General features: G+C 46.0%; 1 protein-coding gene across 2 annotated transcripts in view; it reads left to right on the plus strand.

Moving 5' to 3' along the window:
• Positions 1-14,807, plus strand: part of ARHGAP6 (Rho GTPase activating protein 6) — a 468,278-nt gene that overhangs the window by 181,354 nt on the left and 272,117 nt on the right. Inside the window, exon 1 of one of the 2 annotated variants that reach the window (XM_084869822.1) lies at positions 11,513-11,919. The exons of the other annotated variant lie outside the window; for it this stretch is intronic. Coding sequence (XP_084725948.1) covers positions 11,875-11,919 — 45 coding nt within the window. The 5' untranslated portion in view covers positions 11,513-11,874. Of the gene's footprint in view, positions 1-11,512; positions 11,920-14,807 lie in introns of those variants that run through there. 2 annotated transcript variants of the gene reach the window in all.

Below are 14,807 nucleotides of genomic sequence, written 5' to 3' on the forward strand. Positions count from 1 at the left end.
TTGCAGCTTTTGGAACCTGCCCAATCATATAAGTGGCTAGTCCTAGCTGGTTTGGCTCAGTGGATAGAGCATCACCCTGCAGACTGTAGGGTCCTGGGTTCTATTCCTATCAAGGGCACATGCTTGGGTTGCAGGCTTGATCCCCAGTAGGGGGCGTGCAGGAGGCAGCCGATCCATGATTCTCTCTCATCATTGATGTTTCTCTCTCCCTCTCCATTCCTCCCTGAAATTATATATATATTACGTTAAAGTAAGTGGCTAAATGACAATTGGTGATGCTAATGCTATGAGAGGGTTTACTACTTCTGAAGGTCATCATTATATGAAGTGAAACAGGTCTAATGTGGGTAGAGATGCCATGGGAAGCCTTTATCAGCCAGGAAGGGAATGACCGGGAAGGAGATGTGCTGGATAATCAGCTCACACCTGGCCTTGCTGGAAACCCATGTGGGGCTACAAGTGTCCATGCTGTTCAGGATCTGACACAAGAGCAGAGCCCCCAAGAGCCTTTGGGGGTGGACAGGTTTTCAACCCAAACATGCAGCGAACACTTGCTATTGGTGCTCTGCCCAGAATATCTCAGACCTTCTACCAGTTCTTCCGCCTGTCCCACCCCCCAGCTTCTGTGTGGCTTGCTTCTAATGACCAACATCTGTGACCTTATGAGGACATCCCGGGGGGTTCTCCAGCAGCTTCCCTGTACCCACAAAGAGCAAGAAGTGCCTGGGAGGTGGCATCACCCTGGGACATCCCGCTGCCCTGGATGGGCAGGTATGAGAAGATTAAAGCTCAGTCCTCTTTCCTTGAGGTGTGACAGCTCCAGCATGGAATCCTCCAGAGCTCCCTTTAGGATCTGGCCAAGACTGGACTTAGCCAGAAACCACACCGTTACTTGGCTTTCTCCCCTTTGCTACCCTGTTCAGCTGATCCCTTACCAGTTTCTCCTGGCAACATGTCTTTCATAAATCACTTTCACATGAAGCCTTATCTTAGTGTCTGCTTCTTGGTAACTCTACCTAAGGCAAGAAGCAACTCTATTATTAAGAGAGAAATAGCACAAGGCCGTGCCTTCAGCCAGCATTGTAAGAATGAATGAATGAAAGAATGGGCTGAATGAATTACTAGAAGCCAGTCGTTAGCCTTGGGTCACTCATGTTATAATCAGGGAAACAGGAAAGAATAAAACAGGAAAGGGGTAAAACATTAACTATGACACTTTAGAATTGCAGGTCTTATAGTGAAACTGCCTCACAAAGCAGCCAGGCCAACTGATGGTCATCTGGGCTCAACCTAACCCATGTATGCCATAAGCGTCTGTAGATGCAAGCAATGGACTTTCCCCACACGCCACATGCTTCTATAAAAAAAATGTTTTCCCTAATTGGCATCCCTGACCAACTTTGAAATCATTTTTCGTGAGAATTTTCAGCTGAAAATATTCAAGAATATGTGAATTGTGAGTAATGTCTTTATTTTTATAATACTCATTGCAAATTAATTTTTAAAAATTAAATTTAAAATATTGTGGCATGTGGGGATGGTTTCCATTTTGCATGCATGGTAGCTAACTGGCTAAATATTTCCAGGAAGAGGATATCACCAACCCCCTTGATAACTGCCTTCCTTCTCTTGCTCTTTCCTCCCTCCCTCCCTCCCTCCCTCCCTCCCTCCCTCCCTCCCTCCTTCTTTCCCTCCCTCAGTTAATGGACAGTTGGGTTGCTTCCATCTTTTGGCTATCATAAATAATGCTGCTATCACCATTTGTGTGCAAGTTTTTGTGTGGACATGTTTTCATTTCTTGTCATTATATTCCTAGGAGTGGAATGGCCAGGTCCAATGTAGAAAGTTCTTTCATTTGTTGAGTCAAAATCTGAGTCTTCATAACTTTCACTCTTGGTTCGTGTCCAGCTTCTGGAGACACCTGACAAGGCTTTCCCTTCTTACACGTGACATCCCTTCAAATTGTTCATCGTCTCCATGTCCCTGCTCCACTTTTACAGACGGAATTTTCTTTGTTTCCCCCCATCATTCCATTGTAGAAACAGGACTTATAGGAATGCAATCCGATAGCCTTGAAGTCCTCACATCATCTACTGTGATGTATAAAGCGCTCTCTTTGTTCCAGATCTCAGACTTTCCCACCAACTGCAGGGAACCAGTGGCTGGTAGCTTTATTTTGCCAGGAAAGGAGGGAAAGAATATTTAATAGATGGGGAAGGTTTTTCAATAGACTCTGAAGGGATTTCCCACACACACACACCGCTTCACGAAATCTAAAAGGACTAATAATTCGTGTAATTTAAGCACCTTGGTCATTTCTTGATAGGTTTATGCAAGAAGAGGAATTGTATGGTTTTGGAAAATAAAGTTTAATGGAGACCAGTTATCCTGAGAGCTTTGAAAAGAGTCATATGCAGCAGCATTCTTTCTCCAACCTGTCATGGAGACAGTGGGGAGAAAAAGGAACCCCCACAGGAGAATGTAGCGAATCCCTTAGCAGTCACTGGCTGGGTTGTGCTGACCTGGGACAAATGTTATTTTCATTTCTTCTTAGATAGCTACAAATGGGTCCAATTCTTGCTTGCTAGTCATAAACGTAACGAGTTTTCATCTTTTTTTTAATGGTGGCATTTATTTGTTTGTTTATTATTCAATTTATTGGGGTGACATTGGTTTACAAAACCATACAGGTTTCAAGTGTGCTAGTCAATAAAACATCATCTGCACACTGCATTGTGCACTCACCACCCCAAGCAAGGTCATTTCCCACCGCTTTGCCCACCTCCACCTACCCCCACCCTATGTCTATGTGTTTTACACACACACACACACACACACACACACACACACACACACGTTACAATCAGAGAAGCAGGAAAGGGATAAAACATTGACTGACATTTTAGAGTTGCTTAATACCTTTACCTTCGTCATCTAGCCCCCAACTCCCCTTCCCTCTGACAGCTGTCAGTCTGCCTCAAGTACCCATGCCTCAGTTTCTATTTTGTAAATCAGTTTAGTTTGTTCATTAGATTCCACAAGTGAGTGAGATTATATGGTAACTGTCTTTCTCTGGCTGGCTTATTTCACTTAGCATGATAATCTTCCAGTCCATCCTTGTTGTTGCAAAAGGTGAGATTTCCCTTTCTCTTTTCTTTTTTTGCAGCTGGGTAGAATTCCATTGTGTAAATATACCACATATTTTTTACCCACTCATTTATTGATGGACACTTGGCCTGTTTCCAAATCTTGACTGTTGTAAATAACACTGAAACGAGCATAGGGTGGTTATATTCTTTTGAATTAGTGATTTGGGTTTCTTCAGATATGTTCCCAGAAATGGGATCACTGGGTCAGATGGGAGTTCCATATTTAATTTTTTGAGGAAACTCCACGCTGTTTTCCACAGTGGCTGCACCAGTCTACATTCCCACCAGCAGTGCCCCAGAGTTTCCTTTTCTCCGAATCCTCCCCAGCACTTTTGTTCATTGATTTATTCATGATAGCCATTCTGATAGGTGTGAAGTGATATCTCATTGTGATTTTAATGTTGGCCATCTGTATGTACTCTTTGGAAAAGTGTCTATTCAGGTCCTTTGCCCATTTTTTCATTGGAATGTTGTTGTTTTTGGTGTTGAGTTGTATGAGTTCTTTGTAAATTTTGGATATTAACCCCTTACTGAATGTAGCATTGACAAATATGTTCTCCCATTCAATGAGTTCCCTTTTCATTTTGGTAATGGTTTCTTTTGCTGTGAAAAAGCCTTTTAGTTTGATGCAGTCCCATTTGTTTATTTTTTCTTTTGTTTCTCTTCCCTGAAGAGATGTACCTGGAAAAATACTGCTATGAGAAATGTCTGAGATTTTCTGCCTATGTATTCTTCTAGGATTTTTATGGTTTCATGACTTACACTTAAGTCCTTTATCCATTTTGAGTTTATTCTTGTGTATGGTGTAAGCTGGTGGTCTAGTTTCATTTTTTTTTTTTTTGCATGTGCCTGTCCAATTTTCCCAGCACCATTTATTAGAAGGACTGTCTTTACTTCTTTTTCAAATATTAATTGAGTTAGGGATGGATCCTGACATTGTCTCACGCTATCTGCGTGACCTTAAATGAGTCACTCAACAGTTCTAAGCATCAGTTTCTGCATTTTAGTCTCACCATGTCAATGGCTCTCAAACTATGCTGCACACTATACCAAGGGATCTTGCTAAAAATGTTAACTGTGAGTTGATGCTCCAAGAGACCCTGTCTCGGTATGTTTGGGGAGGTCCTCACAATCTACTTTTAAAAATATCACCCCAAGTGATACTGATGTACATGACACTGATATTAGCCATTTCTTTCTGGTCTGTTTCATTTTTTCATTTGTTTACTTTGCTATTTCTCACCTGAGGATATTTTTTCCCATTGATTTTCAGAGAGAGTGGAAGGGAGGGGAGAGACACGCAGAGAGAAACATCGATGTGAGAGAGATACAGCAATTGGTTGCCTCATGCACACCCCGACTGGAGCTGGGTATTGAACCTGCAACTGAGGTATGTGCCCTGGACTGGAATCAAACCCTCAATCCTTCAGTCCTTAGGTCAATGCTCTAACCACTGAACAAACTGGCTGAGGCTGGTCTGTTTTCTTCTTGTCCTATCTTCTGCTGAAAGGGAGAAGACATCTTATAATCTCTCCAGGTAATGTATTTCCACATGTGCTATGTGTATGAACATGAACAAAGTGGCAATCAAATTTGAAATAATGAAAACGTCCTAGTCTGATGCTTAGATTCTAATATATTAGAATTATTTTGATCAGAGCAATTTTATATGTAAAGTGGGGTTTCTCAATCGTAGCACTATTGCCATTTGGGGCCAGATCTTTGTTCCGTATGTGTGTGTTGGGAGGTGGTAGAATTGGCTTGTTCATTGTGGGATGTTTAGTACCATCCCTGGCCTCCACCCACTACATACCAGTAGCACTACCACCCACCCCCAAGTTGTGACAATTAAAAATATCTCCATTCTTTTTTATTTTCTTGAAAGTATTTTATTTAAATCTCTTCCTTCCATGGAACTGTTACCATTGCCTTTTTCTGTTGAGAAAGTGCCTCTGAAAAAATGCTAATTTTAGGCTTGTATTTCTATGTGAACAGAATGTTCAAAGTACTAGATCACCTTACAAGTTATTTCAGATATTGACAGCATGTGAGTTCCTTGTGCTTAGAGTAGAAAATGGGTAGGTTAAAAAACACCTGCAGACAAAAATTACAAGAAAGATTCCCTTTGGTTTGAATTGGCTCTTCTAATGCTACATCCTGATATATGTAGAGGAAATGGAAATATGTATAAAAGGAAATGGAAACAGGCCATGTACTTGGTTGGGTCTGATTTTATTTATTTTTAAATTTTATTTTGTTGTTTAAAGTATTACAAATAGTAGTACATATGTCTCCCTTTCCCCCCCCCCCATTGACATTCCCCCAGCCTCCCCCACCCCCGGCACATTTGCTTTTATTTTGGAATGCTTATAAACCTTCTTGTCATCTGAATAAGTCAAGGAAGTAGGTTTGCGTTACGTTGTTTTTTTACCTGTAAAATACCTCACATGGTTGCTTTTACATATCAAAGGCAAAGATACACGTGAAAGTACCAGAGAGCAAGCACAGAGTATGCACCAAATGAGTTTTAGCTTTGATTAAAAAAATGTTTTCAAATCTTGCCAGATGTGCCCTGAGGGACAACATTGCACCTGGCTGAGAGCTGCTTCCATAAAGCGTGGTCCCAGTGAAAAAGAATCAGGGAATAAGAAATCAGGTTTGGAGCAGTGCTCTTTGGTTGGCTCACATTGCACAGCCAGGCAAAGGCGACCCCGCAACATGGCTGGTGTTCAACTTTTATGTGCTGAGCATGCCTTGTGATCTGAAACTCTGGCTCCTTCTCTCTATTTGGTGGATTAATGAGACACAGACAGGTTAAGTGACTTGGCATGCGAAGGACACTCTGTTTCATTCTCCTCATTTTATTACACTCCTGACAACAAATTCGTAAATTTTGCCTCGAATGTTCTGTTCCCTTGGAAAATGAAATCTTAATCACAAAATAGATTAATTGGAGGAGGGGGCAATGTCACATCTGAACTTGTTTTGGAAGTTTCAGACTCCTGAGTAATGCCAGGTGGTAGCATCGTTCATAAGACTTCCGAGCCTTTGAAAACAGTAGTTTCCTTGGGTGTCTAGCCAAGTGCTCCAAAGGACTCCATAGCTTCCTGTCTAGATCACACAGACGGCCAGCTTTTACCTGTTAGCCCTGTGACATGTTGTGTTGGCTGGGGGAGGTCCCAGAGCCCAGCTCTGCTCTTCTGCTCTGGGGAAATTGTCCCTTGTTTCCTTGGGTGGTGTAGGACTCCTCCACTGAAAAAAACGTTGTTGTGTGAGATGTTCTACTAAGTGAGAACTATTAAAGCATGAATTTCTTATTGTGGGGATCCCTTATCACGTCCCGCATGGTTCAGGGTTCCTCTTCAGGGTTCCGTGTTCTGGAGAAGGCCGCACATAAATGAAGAGACTGGAAAAGAGTTAATTTGGGAAAATGGGGGGCCAGGCAAGAGTCCACCTCTAGGGGGAGGACTCCCACTGCTCTGGCCTTGCTATCCCTTTTATTAAGGTTATGAGATACACTCATATCCTTTATGCAGGAATTCCAACAATAGAAAATCCGCAAGAATTTACATATGATTAACAGGTGTTGCTTCAACTACCAATGTCTCAACAAACAACCGAGTTATTAGCTCTAACCATTCAGAGCAATTAAGGTTGACCAGCCTTCTGGATTCCCTTTTCACATCTAACTACCAGTGACAATGTTTGGTTTCCGGCACTTATGTCTATGAAGGGTTTCTCAAAATTGGCATTTGACATTTGGGGCAGGATAGTATGGAGAATAATGCAATAATTAATAATAATATAATACAATAATTAATAATACTACAAGAATAAACTGTGTTTCACATACTCACAACTGTAAACCTACTTTTGCCACACCTTGTATAACTTCTTAACATCTTGGTAGTAGTGATTAAGGCTAAAGGTTATATTAGAGGGGATACCAGTGCATTTTTTTCCTTCTTCACTGTTCTACATCACAACATTCCCCAGGGTACCATTCTTGGGACCCCCAGGAATTCCTCATTCCCTGGTCTTCAGAATGGGAGTTGTCTCTTTCTAACTTAGCTGGAAAAAGGAACGAAAGCTTCATTCTTCCTTGGATTTCTCCCATCTCCCTATCCCCATTAGGGTTAATATGAAAGGGAGAATTACGACTGTGGAGCAAAATGGCAGTTCCTTTATGTTTACAGTTGGGTTGCTAAGATCCCGCCCCCCCCCCCCCCCCAGTGTGCTGAGTTTCTGCCTAATAAAAGGTCCTCCCTCCAAAGCGTAAACATAGTGTTCCCATTGCTTCTACCTGTACATGTGGATGGGTCAGCAATGGCATTTCTAATTCCTAGCAGGCCTGGTTGGTCCTCCTTCACTTATAAGGGACGTGATTTTGGACAAGGAAGACCTTAGGCTCCGTCCCCATCTCTCCTTCCTGATCCTGGTGTTTGATTTCCTGAATTTTATCTTGTAGTCCCATGAGAAAACCTCGAAGAGAGAGAGACAACTCTAAACTCTGTTCAGCCTTTATATAAACTATGCTCAGTCTATTTATACTGTAGTGTAAATAAAGATTCTAATTGGTACAATCAGTTTGGAAAACCGTTGGGGAAATGATCCAGTGAAGTTGAAGCTATGCCTGCCTATGACCCAGCAATTCTATTTCCAGGTTTGTGCCCTGTAAAAACGCACACACATGTGCGCGAGGAGATATGTGTGTAATGATGTTTGAGCAGTGTGGTTTCCAGTAGCTCCAAACTGGAAAGGACACAAATGTTTCTCAGCACTTGGAAAGATAAATAGTGCTAAACACATACAGTGGACTACGAGACAGCAGTTGGAATGAACCAACTACAGCTACATAGAACAACACAGAAGAACCTTAAAAACACGATGTTGAGTAAAGAAGCCAGATATAACAAAAACATGCTCATAATTCGTTTTCAGAAAGAAGACAGGCAGCATTAAACTCTAAGATTTCTGGATGCAGAACTTCCTAAAAGCGGTGCTTCTCAGTCAGGGACGGTCCTGCCCCTGCCCCTGCCCCCGGGGGACATTTTGGGTTGCCCCAGCTGGGAGAGGGGATAAAACTCTCGCATCTAGCAGGTAGGTGCCAGGGGCATCGCTGAACATCCTAGGATGCTAAGACAGCAAAGAATTATTGGTTCAACCCCAAAACTTCAAGCTGTAAAAGCAAAAATACACAAGTGGGACACATAAAATGAAAAACTTTTCTGCATAGCAAAAGACACAGTCATCAAAATGCAAAGGCAATCTACAGAACTGGAAAAATATTTGCAAATCATATATATAATAAGGGGTTAATATACAAAAAACAGCCGAAACCGGTTTGGCTCAGTGGATAGAGCGTCGGTCTGTGGACTGAAAAGGTCCCAGATTCAATTCCGGTCAAGGGCATGTACCTTGGTTGTGGGCACATCCCCGGTGGGGGGTGTGCAGGAGGCAGCTGGTCGATGTTTTTCTCTCATCGATGTTTCTAGCTCTCTATCCCTCTCCCTTTCTCTTTGTAAAAAATCAATAAAATATATATTTTAAAAAAACAAAAACAGAAACAAAAAACAGAGAATTCATACATCAATAGCAAATAGAAAAAATCAAGATGTTTTGTTGTTGTTAATTCTCACCTGAGGATATTTTTTCCTTGGTTTGCAGAGAGAGGGGGAGAGACAGAGAGAAACATCGATGTGAGAGACAAACATCCATTGGTGGCCTCCCACAGGAGCCCCAACCAGGGCCGGGGCTTGGGAGGAGCCTGCAACCAAGGGACCCTTTGATCCATAGGCCAACGCTCTATCCACTGAGCCAAACCAACTAGGGCAAATTGTTTAAGATTTAACAGACCTCATAGAGTTCTGCACAACCTAGGTCGCTTCTTGAGTCTTGAAATGCACTGAGAACTAGAGAGGCGTATGATTCATGCTGAGGTGAATTTAAGAGCTTTGCAGCATGCACTGATCATTTCTTAATTGTGTTGTTCTATCTCCCCAAACCTTTCAAATACCGAAAAAACAGCTCTATCGCACTTGAAAATGGAACTCCAAGTTAGCAATGACAAATCTAGCAAGAAATCCGCTAGCAGGCAGAGTCATTTCTAAAATGTAAATAAAGCAGGTCCCCAGATAATGTTGTTTTGTACATTGTTGTTTCATTTTGTTCTAATGTTGATGAGGAAAAAAAAAATGGATTCCCGCTGGGACCACTGTCTGCGTGCAGTTTGCAGTTCTCCCCACATCTGTGTGGCTTTTCTCTGGGGACTCCGGTTTCCTCCCACATCCCAAAGACGTGCCTATGAGGTAAATGCTCTTGTCTACACTGTCCCAGTCTTTGTGGGTGCAGGTGAGATGTGAGTGGCCCTGGGATGGAAGGGTGACCTGTCCGGGGTGGGTCCCACCTGGCACCTGAGCTACAGGGAGAGGTTCTGGCCAATTCAACCTTGAACTGGAATCTGTAGGTTGAAAATCATTCTTTTACTTGCTTTTATTATTAAAGATAGATAGATAAATTTCAGAGAGGAAGGGAGAGGGAGAGAGAGAGAAACATCAATGATGAGAGAACCATTGATGGGCTGCCTCCTGCCAGCCCCACACTGGGAATGAAGCCTGCAACCCAGGCATGTGCCCTGACTGGGAATTGAACCATGTCCTACTGGTCTATAGGTTGACATTCAACCACTGAGCCATGCCAGCTGGGCTGTGTACCCATTCCTTTAGATTGTTTCCATTTTTTGTGACCCTGCCTGAAGATATTATGAACATTCCTGCACACAGAAGGCCATTAGGCCATTTTTTCTATCTTATCTCAGAGTGAAATTGTTGGGTCAGAGGATAGGCATAATAGGATCAGCTTCTGTGGATATAAGCTTAGTTTTTTAGCAGGTGAACCAACATGGGGTTGCCTAGTGGATTCTTCAGGACACCTGCACCCCTGGCTCCACATTCCCAGTGCTCTTGACAATCATGCAGCCACTTGATCTAAAATATTCTAATCCAGCCAAAACCAGTGTGGCTCAGTGGATAGAGCATCGACTTGCAGACTGAAAGGTCCCAGGTTCAATTCCCGTCAAGGGCATGTGCCTTGGTTGTGGGCACATCCCCAGTAGGGGGTGTGCAAGAGGCAGCTGATAGATGATTCTCTCTCATCAATGTTTCTAACTCTGTCCCTCTCTCTTCCTCTCTATTAAAAAAATCAATAAAATATATAAATAAAAGAAAAGAAAAGAAAAGAAAATATCCCAATCCCAGGGTTGGTCGGTCCAACCAAAGGATCAGCGCTCCAGGGGCCATGTCCTATTTCCCACCCACCCAACCTCCACAGGGCAGGCGGAGAGCCACGCGGGGAGCTCAGTACAGTGGGAACATCAACAATGGACACGAGCCACTCACGAATCCATCTTCCACTTGTTAGTTACCCTGCCTGGCTGCGATTGGCTGATTTCCCTGGGTCTGGATTGTCCACTCCGGCTGACACTCTGCCTTGTCTAAACTCAGCTGGTAGGGGGCGCAGAAATCACAGTGGCTCAGTGGTTCAGCATCCACCTATGAACCAGGAGGTCACAGTTGGATTCCTGATCCGGGCACATGGTGGGATTACAGGCTCCATCCCCGGGGGGGGGGGGGGGGGGGGGGTGTCCAAGAGGCAGCCAATCCATGATGCCCTCTCATCATTGATGTTTCTCTCCCCCTCTCCCTTCTTCTCCGAAATTAATAAAAATATATTTAAAAAAAGAAAGTTCAAGTGTCCATGAGGGGCCTGCAGAGCAGAGGCCAGTTTTAGGCGGTGCTGGGCACCTCAGGGTATGCTGACAATTTGGTTGATTTGCAAATGTTTATGTTTCTTCTGTGTCCAAATCCTGACTGAGTCCTTTTCTGATTTGCTCCTAAGAACTAAGACCCAGAAAGCAGTGCTGGGAGGACACCACCCCTTGGACCCGGCCTGGCACAGATGCCAGTCCTCATGCTCCCCACACTTTCCAGGACTCCCTTTCCAGTGTGTTCCAGGGACCTGCCCAGGTCCTGCAAGCCCTCCAGCCAGGCCTCCCTTCGGATCAGTCCCCACCCCCACGCCCCCTGGGCAGCGCTCCTGGCTCCTTCCCCCTGCCCCCTCCCAGGGTGCCCTGACCCAGCCTTTCCCAAAGGAGAGCTTTCCAAATGCGAAACCCCGCCCTCCCGGAGCACGTTCCCAAGTTAGTGAAAGTCTTGGCAACCCTCTCGCTGGGGTTTGGGCTCAGTCAGGGAGGGGTGGCAGGAGGTAGGAGTGCCCGCTGCCCTGACACCTGTCGTGGGCACGCTAGGTCGCTGTCGCCTCCAACAGCTGGTGGCAGCAGCGACAGCGACAGTGGCCCTTGGGCTCGGAAGGACTAAGCGCCCGCCCATCGACACTGCCTCAGCTGCTCCCTCCTCCTCCCCCAGCTACCCGCCCCGTCCTCCCCCTCCCTCCTCCTCTCCTCCAACTCCTCCTCCTCCTCCAACTTCTCCTCCCTCTCCTCCTCCCCCCCCCCTCTGCCGCTCCTCCTCCTGCTCGCAGGACTCCTCCCTGTCCCCAGCTCCACGGCGGGACGCGGGTGCCCTGGGCACTTGGCACCTCGCTCGGGCCGGGCCAGGAGCAGCGCTCAGTCCAGGGTCTGCTTGGGATGGCGGTGAAATAAGGGGACCTCTGAGCGGTGTCCCAACCCCAGGCTGTGCCGGGGACCCCGATCTTCCCCGCTAGCGACATGGGAGACCCGGCGTTCCGCGAGAAGCCGCAGCTGCATTACGCGGTGAGTGTCCCGGCGCAGACGGGCAACAGGAGGCGCCACCTGGCCGGCCTGGGAGGGACAGCTGGTCTGGGGGGGAAGCTGTGGCTCCCCAGAGGTCCCGGGTGGTGCGGTGAGTTGAGCGGAGGGTGCTGCGTCCGTCGTGCCGCCCAGTGCCCACTGCCCCTTAGAAGGGGGGCCCCCACACGGGAGCCCGAGGTGCGGGAGTTGAACCTGTCCACCGCCTCTGGGCCTGGGGGCCTGGGAGCCGGGGCTGGGAAACGGGGCTCCGGGCCGGACCCAGGGTTCCCGCTCAGCCAGGAGTCAGACGTGCTGCTGGGACAGGGAGCAGGGACAGGATGGAGCGGATGGAAGGCAGGGACCTGGGTGATCCCCGCGTGCAGCCAGAGGACTCGCAGGGGAATGTGCGTCAGGGTGCAGCCGCTTCGCTCCTTAGAAAGAGGGTGCGCCTTTACCCCTGAATCCCAGCGGACTGTGGCACATCCCTGGTCCGTGCACCAGGAGCGGGGGTCTGCTGTTAGCGCCTCTGTTCCCCCTGTCGACTCAGAAATTTGGATATCCCATACATGTTTACTGGGGACCTACTGGGTCCCACACACTGGGGTGGCGCAGGACACAGCAGCCAACAAGCTGGGGGGGGGGGTGTTTCCTTTAAGAAAGGGGCCAAGGTTTCAAGGCTTATGACGGCTCCGCTCAATCCAGATTCTAGCCTGAGTTTATGTTAGAGAAAAAGGCAGAGAGCAAAGGGCTCTGAGGACTGGGCGCTGAAGGTTCTGGATGCGCCTCCAGGAAGCGGCAGGCGGCCCGGCTAGCTGAGGGCGGTGTGCATGCACGTCGCTTTCCAGTTGTAGGATGTGCTGTGAGGGGGGCACTGCAGTGGTTCTGTCTCTGCCACCTGACTGAGTTTTCCTTGACGTGATTGTGATTGTGGCTGCTGAGCTTGGTTGCCCATGCTGAATGCCAGCTTTCAGAATTGGAGAGAAGAATGCTGAGACTTAAGACAAGAATCGTTAATACTCATATGTAAAACTTTACACAATAAAAAATAAATAAAAAGAATCATTAATACCTATAATAAAACAAAGACAGTTACGGGTCTGAAATGATGGCCTCCAAAATGCGCTCTCCACATAAAAAAGACATTTTTTCAAGAAAGCAGTCAAACTGGACAGGAGTGCTGTGGACAGAGGTCCCGGAGAGGTCCCAGCAGGGGCCTAGGGGCTGTTGGGGGGCCCCTGGGCTCCCTGGGGGTGTCTGCCGCTCCCTTTGCTGGGCTGGAAAAAAGAGGGTCTGAACCAGACAATTGTTGAGGTCCCTTCCCTGGTGAGCCATTGAGGAGCCTAAGCTGGTTCTTCCTGTCGTTTGCCAGTTGTTTTGAAATGGCAAGCGAGACTCCAGCAAATTCCTAATGCTTGTTCATTTTGGGGAGACAATAGGGGCCTCGTCTTTTGCCTCTTACTGTGGCTTAAGGGTTACGTTTCCGGCAGAGGTTTCTTTGCGCAGAAGGATCTAAAGTCTGTGCTCCGTCCTCCCAATTAGCAGCTTACCATGCCTGCCACCTTTTCCAGATGTTGAGCTGGGAGCCGGCGACCTGCCCTTTCATTTGTAAGGTCTCTGTACCATGTATAAGGAGAGGGGGGAGAGGTGAGAACCGACTCCTTCGCTTAAACAAGTCGAATTGGTCTGCTCAGTCTAGGAATGATTATGGCCTCAGTCAGGCACATAAACCCAAGGTATCACTCAGCTGTCTTACTCTCCTAGAAGCTTTAACTTAGAGCCACGCTGACGCTGATGCCTCCTCTTCTGCTCCGACGTTTGCTGATGAGATAGCCCTTCATTTTAGCGCAGATCACCACATGCAGATTTTCTGAGTTAAGACTGTAAAAAGAGAAATTGCAGAGGGAATCTGTGGGCTCAGAGGCTACAGAAAATCACCTGGTCCCCTGAACTTTCTTATATATCCTTTAGAATGATAAAGCAGCGGCACTCTGCAGCTGAGTGTCTCTCCCAAGTCAAGAGAATGTTCTCTGTTAAGTGTGACCCATTGCTTTTCATATTAACATAACCCTGCGGGGTTTAAGGTCTATTCTAACACTACATTCTCCTATGCTGCTCCCACGTTGGTTTAGGTTATTTCAAAAGCTGGTGTTGCATTTTAGCACAAATATTCCACTTAGTTGCTCAACAAGGTTTTGCTCATGGGATCTTGGAGGTTTTATTCTTTTTTTGTTTGTTTGTTTTTTGTCTGCGTTGTCCTGGGAAAGAATTCCCCTCTGAGCATCGTAGTACCTCTTTTCGCTCTAAAATATAATCTGGGAGGTAAGTATGTATGTTCTTCCTTCAGTGCTTTTTTCATTTGTCAAGATGTGACAGCATGTAAGAAATCAATGGCCCTAGCCAGTTTGGCTCAGTGGATAGATCATAGGCCTGTGGACTGAAGGGTCCCAGGTTCAATCTTGGTCAAGAGCACACATTGGGGATGCAGGCTCCATCCCCAGTAGGGGGCGTGCAGGAGGCAGCCAATCAATGATTCTCTCTCATCATTGATGTTTCTATCTCCCCCTCTGTTTCTCTCCCTTCCTCTCTGAAATCAATAAAAATATATTACAAAAATAAAAGAATTTAACTTAAAAAAAAAGAAATCAGAGGGCACGTTTTCTTCATTCACCAAACATTTGTTGAATGCTTATGGTGACAGCTGTTTGGTCCATTTCCCTAAGAGATGAGTAAGCCGTGAAAATTTGAAGAGTTGCTGTGAACTCTCCCCTCATCTTTTTAAATGGTCATCATGGCCACAAAGAGAGAAGCACAAATACTCAAGCAGATAAGAGCATCCTGTATTTATATAATCAGCTACACTCCGAAGTAGAGCATAGCTGTCTCGCTTTATC

This window comes from Pipistrellus hanaki, assembly GCF_964339955.1.
Source record: "Pipistrellus hanaki genome assembly, chromosome: X".
Taxonomy (NCBI): Eukaryota; Metazoa; Chordata; class Mammalia; order Chiroptera; family Vespertilionidae; genus Pipistrellus; species Pipistrellus hanaki.